Source organism: Pteropus alecto, unplaced genomic scaffold (genome assembly GCF_000325575.1).
Source record: "Pteropus alecto unplaced genomic scaffold, ASM32557v1 scaffold44, whole genome shotgun sequence".
Lineage (NCBI taxonomy): Eukaryota > Metazoa > Chordata > Mammalia > Chiroptera > Pteropodidae > Pteropus > Pteropus alecto.
In genome coordinates, this window is record NW_006436812.1 from 8,124,133 (window position 1) to 8,137,667 (window position 13,535).

A 13,535-nucleotide genomic window follows, 5' to 3' on the forward strand; every position below is an offset into this window, starting at 1 on the left:
CAGATCTTGGAAGCTAAGCAGGGTCGGGCCTGGTTAGTACTTGGATGGGAGACTCCCAAGGACTACCAAATTATGAACTTGGATTCAGACCAAACCTCAGGTGCAAAAATCTGCTCTGAGAAACTCATGAGTAAAATGGTCAAACCTGTGTAGCCTGTAAGACTGTGGCAGAAGCCAAAGTAAACTGGCCCCCCAGGGGGTGGCAAGGGATCCCAGGGAACTCGTGGGACTCATGCAGGCAGGAAAAAAACAAAGAAGTCAAAGAAACCTTCCATGGTGACATGCCATGGGAGAATTCACCCCATTGTACAAATAGTAACTATACCAGGTCCCTTCCTTAATGCTACAGTTGGGGAAACTGAGAGTCATTGAGTGTAAGTATGTTGCCTACAGTTAGTTAACGATTGAAGTATTTAATTCCTCTGTGTCAGTCTTCTCATCTATAAGATGATAATAATTTTAGTGTACTTTCTTCATAGGGCTGTTAGAAAGGTAAAATGAGATGCTACTTGTAAAGCACTTATTAGAACAATGCCTGGCACATAATAATAGTGTTAAAACAAATAAAGTAAGTTTTAAAGGTTCAGAGATAAAGGATAACGTCTCTAAAATAAAAACAGGACATTAGGAAGAAGGAACTGGTTCATTAAGAAACGGAATTCTAGAAATAAAAAGAGATACTGAAAAAATCTAGTCAGTCTTGCAGAGACATTGACACTTCTTAAGCAGAAGAGAGACTGGGTTTCAGATGCCAGTCCTGGGTTTCAGAAGAGCATTGAAGCTAGGGAGACTGGTCGCAGGGAGACTAGGCAGAAGACATCAGGAATAACAGTGACTGATTTTTTTGTTTTTTACCTGAGACAAGAATTTGGGTATGGTGGAGCTTGCTATATAATCGTTTCAGAGCCTGGAGATTTTTAGTTCAAAAAGTCTTCGTGTTCATGGTTTATATCAGAAGTAGGCAGTTGATAAGTGAGTAGGCACAGTGCCTTGAACTGCAGCCAGACTTCTGAATTCAGATCCAGCTCTGTGAAATGCTAGTTGTGTGACCTTAGACATGTTACTTGGCCTCTCTGACACTTGGTTTCCCGTCTGCAGAATTGCACCTAGGAAGGGAGAGTGTCAAGATTAAGTATAGGCTCTAGAATTAGACTGCCAGAATTCAAGACTGGGCCCCAGCACTTATTAACTAGGCCAGACTTGAGCAGGTTATTTAGTTTCTGTGCCTCGGTCTCATCTATAAAATAGAGGTGTTGTGAAGATAAAATGAGCTAATATACATAACACATATATACATAACAAATGTAAAATACATAAAATGTACATAAAATACTTTGATACAATCCTGGCACATAAGTGCTCAATAACCTTGTCAGGTTATTGTAAAGATCAAATGAGTTAACTGATGTTAGAACATAGTAGATGTTCAACAAATGTCAGTGATGACTGCCAATTCCTGGATTGCTTCTTCACTGGGCACCCAGCATACAACTGCTAAATGAACAATGACTGAACAACTGGATGGTGGGAATGGCAGGCAAGTGGGGAGATGGGCGCAGGCCAAGCCACAGGAGGGAAAAGGCCCTGTTGTACCTGGGATGCAGGTCTCCCTCCTCCCCGGATTCGAGAGAGGATGGGAGTACACCCAGCCTCACCTTCCCTTCCTCTCCCACACAAGGGCACTACATTGCAAGATTGGAAGAGCTCATGGAGTTTATTTGGGTAGTGCAAAGAGGACTGGAAGTTTCACTTGTGTACACGAACACACACAGATACACCCATCCTGAGCGACATTGCTCCAGAGGTTGACATCGTCTGCATGGGGCCCCCAGATTTCAGTCAAGTGTGGATTTCAGGAGCCTGAGGAGGCCCAGGCTATGTAGAAGAAAACTGTGATGAGGATGGGTCTAGGAGCCTCCTGCCCCCGAGAGCCAGACCCCCACTTCCATCCCTGCTCATCTCTCTCCTCCTCCTTCCTTAGAGAGCAGTTCCCAGCTCACCCGAAGGGAATCACCGGGTGCTCCAGGTCCCCTTGAGGCCCTGTCCTCCCCATGCTGGTTCTAGCCCATCGGGATTATCCATGTTCTCATAAGAATCTGCATCTGGTTATGATGAGGAAAGAGTTAAACAGCTGGAAGTAGAGTGAGAGGGGGTTAGCTTCAGACAAGGGACAGCAGAAGCACCCACCTTCCTCATGACTGGGACCAGGCTGGGCCCGAAGGGAGCGGAGCTGGGGGGCAGCATACAGGATTCCTCTCATGTCTTCATAAGACTGGGACCCTGCATGGGCAGAGGATGGAGAGTTGGAGGCCTGCGAACCATGCTCAGGGCTTGTGGAAGGGAAATGCAGCCTGATATGGAGGGAGTCTGAGGGGCAGAGTAAGTTGGAAGGCTTGACCCAGGACTAGGAAGGAGTGATTAGGGTTAGCATCAGGTTCAGGGCCCTTATTAATTGTAGAGTTCAGTTGGGTATGGGTTAGATTATGGTCATGGTCAGAGAAAGGGTCACGAACAGATTGGAAGGAATCAAAGTCAGAGTCATAAGGAGGCTGTAGAGAGAGCTGGGGTCAAAGCTGAGGTCTGCTTTGCAGCTGGGGTGACATGGAAGTCAAAGTCCAGGCTGGAACTGGATTGGGATCAGGGCTGATGTTCACAGTTAGGGATGGGTAAATACTAGGGTCAGGATTAGGGTTGGGGTAGGTATTGAGGCTAGAGGTAAGAGTCAAATCTAAGGTCAGGATTGGGCTTGGGTTTGGGGTCACAATCCAGGTCAACATTCTGCCTGGAGTTAGAGCTGAGGCCAAGTCGACTCAATCTGGACAAAGCTGGCAGGTCCCAAGCATTTCTTACCAAGGGAGACTGCCTCTCGGCTGGGGTCCCAAGCCGTCCCATGGGGGCTCAGGAAGTCTGGAGAAGGAAGAGGGAAGTCACTATTCATCCAGATCACATACACCACCACCACCACTACCACCACTCACACTCCTCAGGAATATGACCATCCTCACATACACACACCTTTTGTGCTGGTGACTGGTTGGGCCAACTCTTCATCCTCATTCTCATAGGAATCAGATGCTGCAGAAAAAGAGAACTCCAGGGGCCACTCCTGCCCTGTAGGAGCTCCACAGCCCTGTGGGTCGTCCCAAGTCTCTGAGGCCCCCACAAAGACCCCAAATTACCGTTGGAGAAGGAGTCTTCATCAGGACCTAAGGCGCCATCATCAGGGTTCTCATAGCCGCTGCCATCTGGTGGAGAGGGAGGGGCGTTCGGGGAGGGTCCACAGACCTGGCTGAGAAGGTGGGCCGTCATGGAAGAGGACAGTCTTACCCTGGGAAAGCTGGTCCTGCCCAAGATTGGAGTCGTTCTCGTAGAACTCGGAGCCCCCCTCACTGTCCGGCTCCTCGTAGCCTTCCCCTTCTTCTTCCGGGCCTAAGGTTTGGGCATAGGGTTGGGACCCAAGTCACAGCCCCGCTTCTCCAGGCCCCACTACCCTAATCCTGGCACAGGCCGCTCCAACAATCCCCACTATGAGTAACGACCCCTCCCCCATCACCCGCTCCCGTCGGTCTCTGGGACCCCTCGGCTCCGGCCTCCTCGATGTCGCCGCGCGGGTTTCCGTAGGACGTGACGGCGGCCCCCAGGCTTGCAGCCCACCGTAGGGCGCGTCCTGGCGAGATGAGCGTTGTAGAGGGGCGAGTGAGATGAGAAGGGGGTGGGAGTCAGGGCTAAAGGTGCGCGCAGCTGAGCGGCGGGAGAGGATGCTTCAGGATCGCCGGGAAGACTCCGGGTCTCCAGGGGGCGGGATCTAAATCTAGGGGCGTGGCCGCAAGTTCTCAGGGGAGGTTCTGCTTTCGGAACAGGACTTCGGGTCCCGAGTCCTGGGGGAGGGCCTTGGTCCTAGGGGCGGGACTCAAATCTGGGCGGGACTCCGCAACCCAGAACCGGCTCTTTTCGGAAGGCGGAGCTGAGAGCTCGGGAAGACTTGGAAATCGCGGGGGGGCGGGGAGGTGGTACTGGAGGTATGGGAAAAATGGGTGGGACTCTAGCTCTGGGCCAGAGACCTGGCGGTGCCTCCTACCCGTGCCAGAGGTGGGCGAGGAAAGAGACAGCACGTTTCCGTACTGGTTGTGGGCCCCGCTTCCCGGGGGAGGAGTCACTTTGAAGAACCTGACGGAAAAAGGGGAATTTCTCTGTGAGGCAAGGCCTGAAGGAACTCGGGAGACACATACTCAAGACACAAGCCAGGCCCTCAGAGGTTAAAATGTGGTCACTTGTAATTAGCTCCTCTGTCCTGGGACAGCCTACAGAGGGGTCTGGGATCACTCCAAGGAGGTCTTCACAAAAGAGGTAGCTTTGGAGCTGGGTTTTGAAGGTTGGGCAGTATTTCAACCTCAGAGATGAAGAAAAGACCCTGAGCAGAGGAAACAGTAAGTGCAAAGCATAAAGTGGAAGCGCAGGAGTGGGACTGAGGGGGCACTCGAGTCATTACCTTCTGGTGGGATCCGTCATTCGCTTTCTCTTCCTCCTCAGGATCAGGGCTGGTGGGAGTTAAGGGGAGTGATCAGAGAAGGGGCTTCTTGGCCAGGTGAAGATTCTGGGGGTGCTGGGGAGGTAACTTGGGTCAATGGAGGAGATGCGAGTTCAACTTCCAAGGGGCTAAGATAGTTCAGAGGGCGTTTAGAGGAGGTGGGGGCAGGATTCTGAAGTCTGTGAGGGAGGTATGGGAGGAGAGAGAGACGTCAGATTGGTCAATGTGGGCTCTTCTGAGGGAGATGGAATAAGGTTTGGCAGACCAGATGGGGGACAAGACTCACCTCTTCGAACATAAAGAAAGCCTGCCAGGGAACCCATGCAGAAGATCAGATAAGTTAAAGTCGCAACAGGGACTCTCCAGCCACCAGTCTCCAGAAGCCAATGCCTTATTGCTAGGGGGAAGGAGCAATGAGATGAGGCTAGCATCTTACTTTCGGCCTCAAGACCTCAAATGGCCATAAATCTGGGAGTAGGGGATAAGACACAGATCCTCGAAGTCCCAAGCTACACCCCAGAGCCTGGCACAGGGCCTGGAACAGTATTTATTAAGCAAACCATGACCCATGAGTATAATCGGAGGAAATGTCAGGAATAAGAGGAGCATGACGATCAGCTTCCTGCTGCAGGTAAGGACAGCCATGGTCAAAGTGAAGGGCAGAATCAAGTTCACAGATTAGAGGTGGGAAGTAGCAAGGTGCTGAGATAAGTTTAAAGTGAAAGTTGAGGTTGAGTTTGAGAATTGTGCTTAGCGTAGCATGGTAGGATTGTATGAAAGGAGACAGAATGGGGAGAACATTGTGACAAATTTGATGGATGGGATGAGGGAAAGAAAGGATGCCCAGATTCCTGGCTTGGGCCCATGCAGGCAATAGAGTCCTTCACATACAAAGGGCCACCCAGAAGACTATGCTTGGGGAAGGTGTTGAGTTTGATTTTGTATATGTTGAGCCTGCAGTGTCCATGGAACATCAAATGGCAATTCCAGATGTGGGGGTATGGAACCTAGAATTCAGTTCACCAAGGCATGGTGGCCCAAGGAGCCAAGGGAGTAGAGGAGGTCAAATGATAAAAGGGCGTAGACAAGGACAAGAGAGTGTAGACAGGGATAGGAAGAGAGCTCAGGGCTCCAAAGGTAAGGAGCAGGAGAGAGAGGAAGACTCTACCAAAGCCGATGGGAAGGAGCAACCATTGGTAGGAGAAGATACAGAAAAGCCATGTCTGACAAGCAAGGAGGAAGGAAGTGGAGTCAGTGTTGAATGTAGTGGCTGGGATTCAGGCTGAGGTTGGTACCAGCGAGGGGGAGCCAAGGCTGACTGGCTTCTAGCTCTTTCCGGCAACGTCACACACATGTCCCACAATTGGGAGAAACCCTACCTGACTGGGCAGTGACCTTCAGCTGCATCTTAATGGTTGTATTGCCATGGTAACAATGATAGGTGCCAGCATCTTGAGCTTTGGCCCGGTGCAGCCACAGAACAGCCCCTCCTCTGAGTGTGCCCAGGACCCACATCTCTCTGACTGTGGCATCCTCACTCAGGTTTAGGCTCAGCAATGAGATGTTAGGCTTCTTGGGGTGAACGTGGATCCAGGAGATGGGGCCTCTGGACACGGAGGCAGAGGGCACCCCACAGAATAGACAGAGTGAGGAGCCAGAAGTCACAGTAAGGTCTGGTGCAGGGAGAGCCAAGGTTAGGAAAGTATAGGCCTAGGGGTCTCCTGCCCCGCAAACCCAATCACTATCCTGTCCCTGGACCCCCCACTTCCTGGCATTTCCCCAGCACCTTACCTCGGTGGAAGCTCTCGTTAGAACTGCCGTTAGGTAGGGCACATGCAGGGTTTGTCTCCCAGATCTCAGGGTGGTCTTTGGCCCGCACATACAGCTGAGAGCTTGTGGTGAGACCAGAAGAAAGCCTGGGCTTCTCTGAGGAACTATTCCCCAGGTCACAGCCTGGGCCATCTAGGTCTGAAGCCTTCCACCGGAACAGCTCCCCTGGGGAAAGACCCAGAACCAGATACAGAGACTTCCAGAAGAGGCAGAGTGGTACAGAGACCTCAGAAAGACGGACATAAATAGAAACAGTCTCAGAGAGAGACAAGGCTGAGAAAGATATGGAGCAATTCGGTGTTGAAGTCACAAAGCCACAGGAAATTTTAGGAGCTCCCTGCTCCCTGGCTCCCTGCTGCTCCTCAGCCCCTCCAGCCCCTCCCTCCAGATCCATTTTATTGGCCAGACCTCTTTCATCCGTGGTGGGCCTCCCTCTCCTCATCCAGCCCTCCCTGCCCTGCCCAGCGCTGGACCTCACCGCTGCCGTTCACACTGACTGTCCAGCCAGCCTGCCAGGCCTGCTCGGAAGGGGATCCCTGTTGACACAGGTAGAAGCCCCCCATCTGGTCAGAGATGTTGGAGATGAGCAGCAGGATGCCCAGGGGCCCCACCTGGATGCCCAGGCCTGGCAGCCCTGCACTCATCTGTAACAAGGATGCCGACTTGCACTCCCGATTCCAGGCCAGCTGATGGGGGGAACCATCTGAGGAACCCTTGAGGCATGGTAGCACAGCACTGCTTCCCTCTGCGGAGAGAGAGAGAAGGAGAGAGAGGAGCCTCTGGCTCCCTTCACTCCTCACACTAGGTTATAAACCCAGTGATCTCGGACTCCACCAATTGGGAGTGGATGAGCCCTCAGAATCCTTCCAACCTCTCCCTGAATTTTACAATTAAGAAAATGGAGGCCCAGAGAGGGTAAGTTACTTGGGCAAAGACGCCCAGCCAGAACCCAGGTTTCCAGCCCCGAATCCTTCTACTTGTGCCCCTTGGACATACCTTTAGCCTCCACCAGCTGTGGTTTCTGGAGCCTGACTCTCACAGGAGTAAGGAAGAGGAGGAAGAAGAGGCGGAGAGGAGGTGGCATGGTGGCCAGACTCCCCGAGGCACCAGCTTGGCCGCGCAGGGGATGCTGGGGCAGGCAGGGACTTGGTGGGCACTGAACCATGGGTGTCTGCGGGGGCGGGCGGGCAGTCCCCCCAGGGAGGAAGGGATGGTCATGTCTCAGGCCTCCTTCTCCATATACCCCTTCAGACCCACAAAACTCCCCTCCTTCCTGCTACACTGTTTTATTTTCATCCCAGCACTTACTGCCCCTGAAATGACCTTATTTGTGTCTGCTTGCTCACTTTCTGTTCCCCCCCACTAGAGTAAGCCCCTTGCAGCAGAGACTGTCTTGTTCACCACTGTAAGCATGGTGCCCTGGAACACTGCTTAGCACATTGTAGACACCCAATAAATATTGAATGAATGGATCTAGTTTTAGGGGCTCCCTCCTTCTTCCACTCCCTACTTCAACCTCAGGCTCTAACTCCATTTCCCTTCACATACACACCTCATTCATTCATTCGACCAACATTTCTGGGACCACCTTCCACCCATTACACACTCTGGGATCTCTCAGATCTGAGTTTGAATCCTCCACCTCTGCCACTTGACCCAGTTTCTTCATCTGTCTAAGCCTTAGTTTCTTTCTCTGAAAACTGAGGATAATGATAGTACTATCAAAATATTGCTTGTGAAGATTAAACAGGGCAACCTAAGTTCAGCACCCAGCACATAGTAGGCTCTTAATTAATGAGAAACAGTATCAACTAATGGCTAAGACCTCAAGCCAGACTGCCACTGTAACTCCTTTGCAGTGGTCCTGAGAAATGACTGACGATTAATCCCCCTTTCTCTCCCAGTTCTCCAGGAAGACCCTGTTTCCTTATGGCAGGAACCCATTTAGAAATGGGGAAATTGAGGCCCCAGGAAGAGCAGGGTGTTGCCTGAGATCACACATTGAGCAGGTAGTACAATGAGCACGAGAGCTCAGGAGTCTTGACTCTTAAATCTGTTCTGCTCCCTTCTCTCTCTCCCTCCCTCTCCCTCTTCCTCCTGCTCTTCTTCTTTTTTCTTTCTTCTTCTGTGCTCTCTCTCTCCCCCTGCCTCCCTCTCTCCCTCCCACTCCCTCTCCCCTTCCACTCTCTCCCTCCCTCCTCTCTGTGTATCTGTGTCTTTCACTGCTGCACTCAGGGAAAGGGTCCAGGGACCCAGGAGACCTGCTTTCTCAGTTGGCTGTTCCCAGGGCCATGTCACTGAGCTGTGGCTTCCTGTTTACCTCAGGCAAACCCCAAGGGACCACCCTCCAGCTGGCAGGGCCCCCACTTCCCTTTGGTCAGGTTTGGGTGGCTGGCAGGGGGAAGAGTGGGGCATTGGGGAATGGAGAGGATGAGGTGGCAGGACTTTTTTTTTTTTTTTGCCTTTCATTCAACAAAATCTCTAACCCCATCATTAGCTTCCCAGGCACCTCATGGGCAGAGTCTTGCTAGAGTGCATAGTTCCCTGCTTAGACTATTTCAGTAGCTTTTCGTCTACCTAAAAGAAACACTCCAAACCATGCCCTCTAAAGGCCTGGTTGAGGCTGCCCCACCTACACTTTCCACATCAACTCTCCACCACTCTGCCCCTCACTCCCTACCTTTGCACTGTTCCTTTTCATTATACTCAGGTCTCAGTTCAAGTGTTACTTCCTCAGAGAGGCCTTCCTTGACTCTGTTTATTTCCTTCCCAGCATTTGCCTCAATACTAAAGTATGCTTGTTAGTCTTCTCTGCTTCCTGCCCCAGAATGTTACCTCTGGGACAACGGGGATCTTTACTATCTTATTCACTGACATCTAGTAGATGCTTGATAAGTTTTGTTGTATAAAGGAAGGAAGTTAGGAAGAGTGAAAGAAAACTTTTTCTCTTCCCCCATGCACTGCTACCAAGGCTAGTCCATTTTCTAGCTTATACATTTCTAGAACCAACTTTTCCCTCATTTTGCACTCTTCCCTTCCCAACTAGAACCATTTAAACAGCTTCTTTTGTGGGCTCGCTGTCTTTTATCTTTCTTGCTCCCCAACTACACTCCACAAAAAGAGAGTGCCCTCCATATATTAGTCATGTGCTTCTGTTGTTCCACAACCTTCAATGGTTCCCAGCGCCTCAGGATAAAACCCAAGCCTGGTACTTGACTGGAGCCTTATTTATATTCATCATTTCACCCCCTTTCCAAGAAATCCTGCCACATATACAGGGAGTCCTGAGGACAAGAAGCTACCCAGGGCAGTAAGCTACTGGGGATTTATAAGCCAGGCATTGACCTGGCCAGATTTGCTCTTTCTAAAACTCCTCCTTGTTGTAGTGTGGAAGGGGAATTGGAGGGAAGCCAGAGAGATCAGTAAGGAAAGTGTTCATTATTCATTCACCAAATGTTTATTTACTATGTTTATTTTTCAGGGACTGTGCTAGGTGCTGGGGAACAAGAAAGACATGGAGCTTTGATTCAAGTTTTGGGACCACAGAAGGGTAAAGGAGGACAGGTAATAAACAAGCTAACCAATAAACAATTTCGGTGATAAGTCTCTGATGTAATCTAATGGTGGAGTATGACTGGGGATGGTTAGTTTCGACAGGTTGGTCAGGGAAGACCTCTGAGCTGAGACCCAAGGTCAAGCTGAGAAAAACTTGGTGTGTTCAAGGTCATACTTAGTTTTGTTAGAAACTGTCATACTCTTTTCCAGAGTGATTATACCATTTTACATTCCCATCAGGAATATATGAGAAAACTATATGCTCACTAGCACTTAGCGTTATTACCCTTTGTTTTAGCCATCCTGGTAGGTGTGCAGTGATATCTCCCTGTGGTTCTAATTTGCATTTCCCTAATGGCTGATGATGTTGAACATCTTTTCAAGTGCACATTTGCTATCTGTGACATTAGTGACATGTCCATTCTTGTCTTTTTTTGCCCTTTTCAAATTGAACTAGATTTTAAGCAGGGATGACACGATCTAGTTTTACAAAGATTACGCTAGTTGCTTTGAAAATTAACTCGAGGCCAAAAAGCCACACCGGGGGAACAGTTAGGAGGCAGTGTGGAAGTTCAGGAGAGAGATGATAGGGACAAGGGCTGTTTTTTAGCGCTGGATATGAAAAAAGCAAGCATTCTGGACCGCTCTACTCCTTAGGAGTGGAGTTTACAGGACTTCCAGGCTCTACAGAGGGAGAAAAGGGTTTGGGAGAAAGGGAATCAGACTATGGACTTCAATTTGAGTTGCTGGACATCGTCCAATGGAAGATGTCAGGTCAGGCTGGCTGTTGGAGGGAGAGGTCACAGATAATTACAGCCTGACCTAGGACAGTGGCGGTGGGGAGGGAGAGAAGAGAGGAGGGATTTAAGAGGCATTGGGAGGGGGAAGGGTGTTAGCAGGAAGCGGTGACTGGATGAATATCAAAGTGGGGGTGGGGACGTGGAAGTTCCTGACTACGCGGGGACTCGAGCGCCCAGAATAGTGGAGCTGACCCAGCCCTGCCCCAAGGGACGATCCACGAGGGCGGAGGTACAGGGAGGCCCGGCCACAACTTGCTGTACTGCGAGCCAGGCTCCAGCGGAAGGGCGGCCACGGGCCGAGCTAAGGGCCGGCTCCGGAGCTCGCGAGAGACTGCAAGAGCTTCGCTGGAGGAGGTGTAATTTGAACAGAGTTTCTAAGGTCACGAGCAGACGCCAGCAGGCCTTTGATACAAAAGAACTTTGGAGTTTGAAGGACTAGTATCCTTCTCGAACGGCAACAGCCCGAAGAGGGCGGAGAGGGGCGGGACCTGGGGCCGCAGCCGGGTGTCGACTCGGAAGCCTTCGGCCGAGTCTCGGCAATCCCCTACCCTTGACTCGGGCCTCGGCGTCGAGCCAGGCTGATCCGGAAACAGCCGAGCGGATCCGGAAACAGCCGAGAGGACCCGGAAGCGGCGAGCGCCGTCACCAGGGAGTGCGGGACCCCGCGGTTTGCGCGGAGGCGATGGCGGCAGCTGCGCCGGCGGCCGCAGGCGAGGATGGCCGGCGACTGCGACCGGGGTCTGGTACGTGAGGCACGTCCGTGCACGCGAGGGGCTGCGAAGCCGGAGGCGGGGCCGAGCTCGGCAGCGGGCGGATGGGGGTGGTGAGGAGAGCCTGGAGAAAGGGGCGGGGCCACGCCGCCGGCAAAGAAGGGGCGGGGCATGGAGTCACGGGCGGAGGGGTAGGGCCAGCAGCAGGTGAGAGGTGGGGCCCAAGGAAGAAGGGGGCGGGGACATTAGAAGGAGGTCGTGTCAAAGGGGTTGGGTTAACTGAGGGACTGGGAAGAGGCGGGCCTACAGGCAGCACGAGGAGAGCTAGGTGAGAAGGAGGCGGGGAAGGGGCGGGGCCAGGTGAGCGGGGCGGGGCGGGGCTAGCTAGGGAAAGGGGTGAGGATCTACAGTACTGCTTGGCTGCGGTACTACTAGGTCGCGGGACATTCGGATTTGGTGGCTTGGGTTATTGGGGATCCTGGAGTGATGGGAAGAGAGGCTGATCCCTGTCCCCCACAGTGCTGGATCTTCAGCCCCAGGAAGGGGCAAAGGTTGAAGCTGAGTCAGGGGAGCTCGGCCGACTTCGGGCTGAGCTGGCAGGCGCCCTGGCAGAAATGGAGACCATGAAGGCTGTGGCCGAGGTGAGCGAAAGCACGAAGGCTGAGGCTGTGGCTGCAGTGAGGCGGCAATGCCAAGAGGAGGTGGCCTCGCTGCAGGCCATCCTGAAAGGTGAGGCAGGGTCTCTTCCCAGACTCTCCATCAGCCCCATAAGGGAGGAACGCGTGACCAGAAAGGGGTCAGGAGGACAGACAAGATATGGAGTAGGTTAGCAGGGCTGCCTGGACAGGGCAGGCCTATGGGCTCAGAGGAAGGGGAGCCCCTTTTTAATTTGCACAGAGGCACTGTCTGTGCCAGCAGCAGCTCTGTCTGTTCCAGCTAAGTTTAGCTCTGAGCTTCTCTACCTGTTACCTTGCCCCTCACTGATCACTGTCCACCTCTGAAGATGCAACTTCTCAGTTCCCTGAACCACCCTTATTCAAGCTTCTGAGCTTCAGACTAAGCCCTAGGCCCTGCCTCTCTGTGTCTCTAATCCTCTGGTTTCCTTCCTTCCCCAGGGACCACTACATCACATCCGTACCCAGAACCCCTCCCCCATACACTGACTTCTTTCCCTCCCTCACAACCTCTATATGTATTTGGGATGCAGCACCACCCCTTGCCTCAGATCCCCCAACTTCTTTTCCTAGTTTCCCCTTGTCCTCTAGTCAGAGGCCAGAGTCTCTGAAATAGCTTCCAGCCCTGTCTCACCCTTCTGCTTCCACTGCCACCGCTGTAGTGAAGCTCTTGACAACTCTCTGGAATGTTGCCCTAGCCTTCTCATAGGTCTCCCTCTATAGTATGGCCTTGGCATTGGCTTCCAGAGTAAGCTTTCTGAAATTCTCATTCCACCATATCATTTCCCTTTCAAACAACTGCTCCTGGCACTAGACTTCTCTGGGGCCGTATTTCCTATATTTCAGGTATCCACACATCACCTGTGCAATGTGGTTGTCTCCTCATATAACTTACCCTGTTATTTACTAAATAATTTTCTTTAAATAGATCCACTTTTTAAAAACTTATATACTTTTATTTTAGAGGAAATTTTCTGTACCTATAAGAGAAACTATCCTGAATCATCATCATAGCAATAATGATAATAATAATGGCTAACATTTGTTGAGTACTTACTATATGTCAGGCACTGAGCTAAATGTTTTATGAGTGTTTAATCTTCATAACAATCTTTGTAAGGTAGGAACTATTATCCATCTTCATTTTACAGAGGAAGCTCTGAGGCCCAGAGAGGTTAGATAACTTGCCCAAGGTCATACAACTAGAAAGCAGCATAAGATTTGAACCCAGGCATTCTGGTAGCAGAACCTTTATTTCCTTTTTTTTTTTTTTAAACAGGCTATATTACAAATTTAACTTAGTTCACACCATACAATAAAAAGTACATTATCAACACAAGCTTTCATAGGTCCTAAACTAAAGGACTTTTTTTTTTTACTGCAGAATCCTTAAATTATACACGATGATGATGAAAAAGATTAACAGTTACTTGGCTAA

General features: G+C 51.1%; 2 protein-coding genes across 3 annotated transcripts in view; one reads left to right on the plus strand and one right to left on the minus strand.

Moving 5' to 3' along the window:
• Positions 1–1,695: 1,695 nt before the first annotated feature.
• CD19 (CD19 molecule) lies at positions 1,696–7,453 on the minus strand. Its single transcript, XM_006914057.3, has 15 exons — positions 7,355–7,453; positions 6,837–7,103; positions 6,320–6,523; positions 5,908–6,201; positions 4,815–4,925; positions 4,490–4,538; positions 4,079–4,167; positions 3,554–3,667; positions 3,328–3,429; positions 3,180–3,245; positions 3,016–3,075; positions 2,851–2,907; positions 2,188–2,280; positions 2,001–2,102; positions 1,696–1,875 (listed from the first exon to the last, which is right to left on the minus strand). The coding sequence occupies exons 1-14, from the start codon at positions 7,440–7,442 to the stop codon at positions 2,011–2,013; spliced, it is 1,686 nt and encodes a 561-aa protein (XP_006914119.1). The 5' UTR covers positions 7,443–7,453; the 3' UTR covers positions 1,696–1,875; positions 2,001–2,010.
• A 3,380-nt stretch (positions 7,454–10,833) lies between these two features.
• RABEP2 (rabaptin, RAB GTPase binding effector protein 2) overlaps positions 10,834–13,535 on the plus strand; it is an 11,001-nt gene continuing 8,299 nt past the window's right edge. The window contains exons 1-2 of one of the 2 annotated variants that reach the window (XM_025048383.1): positions 10,834–11,456; positions 11,943–12,152. In XM_025048383.1, the coding sequence (XP_024904151.1) occupies positions 11,396–11,456; positions 11,943–12,152 (271 nt within the window). In that variant the 5' untranslated portion in view covers positions 10,834–11,395. The remainder of the gene's footprint in view (positions 11,457–11,942; positions 12,153–13,535) is intronic. The other variant, XM_015591161.2, reaches the window with a different exon arrangement.

What these genes read in the sequence shown, in the direction of transcription:
- CD19 (XM_006914057.3), bottom strand. Translation starts at nt 7,442, where the DNA reads ATGCCACCTCCTCTCCGCCTCTTCTTCCTCCTCTTCCTTACTCCTGTG. An exon ending in GAAGGTCACTGCCCAGTCAG is followed by an intron (nt 4,926 to 5,907) that starts GTAGGGTTTCTC and finishes CCTTCCCCCTAG; the next exon opens with CAATAAGGCATTGGCTTCTG. An exon ending in ACCAGTCACCAGCACAAAAG is followed by an intron (nt 2,908 to 3,015) that starts GTGTGTGTATGT and finishes TTCCTTCTCCAG; the next exon opens with ACTTCCTGAGCCCCCATGGG.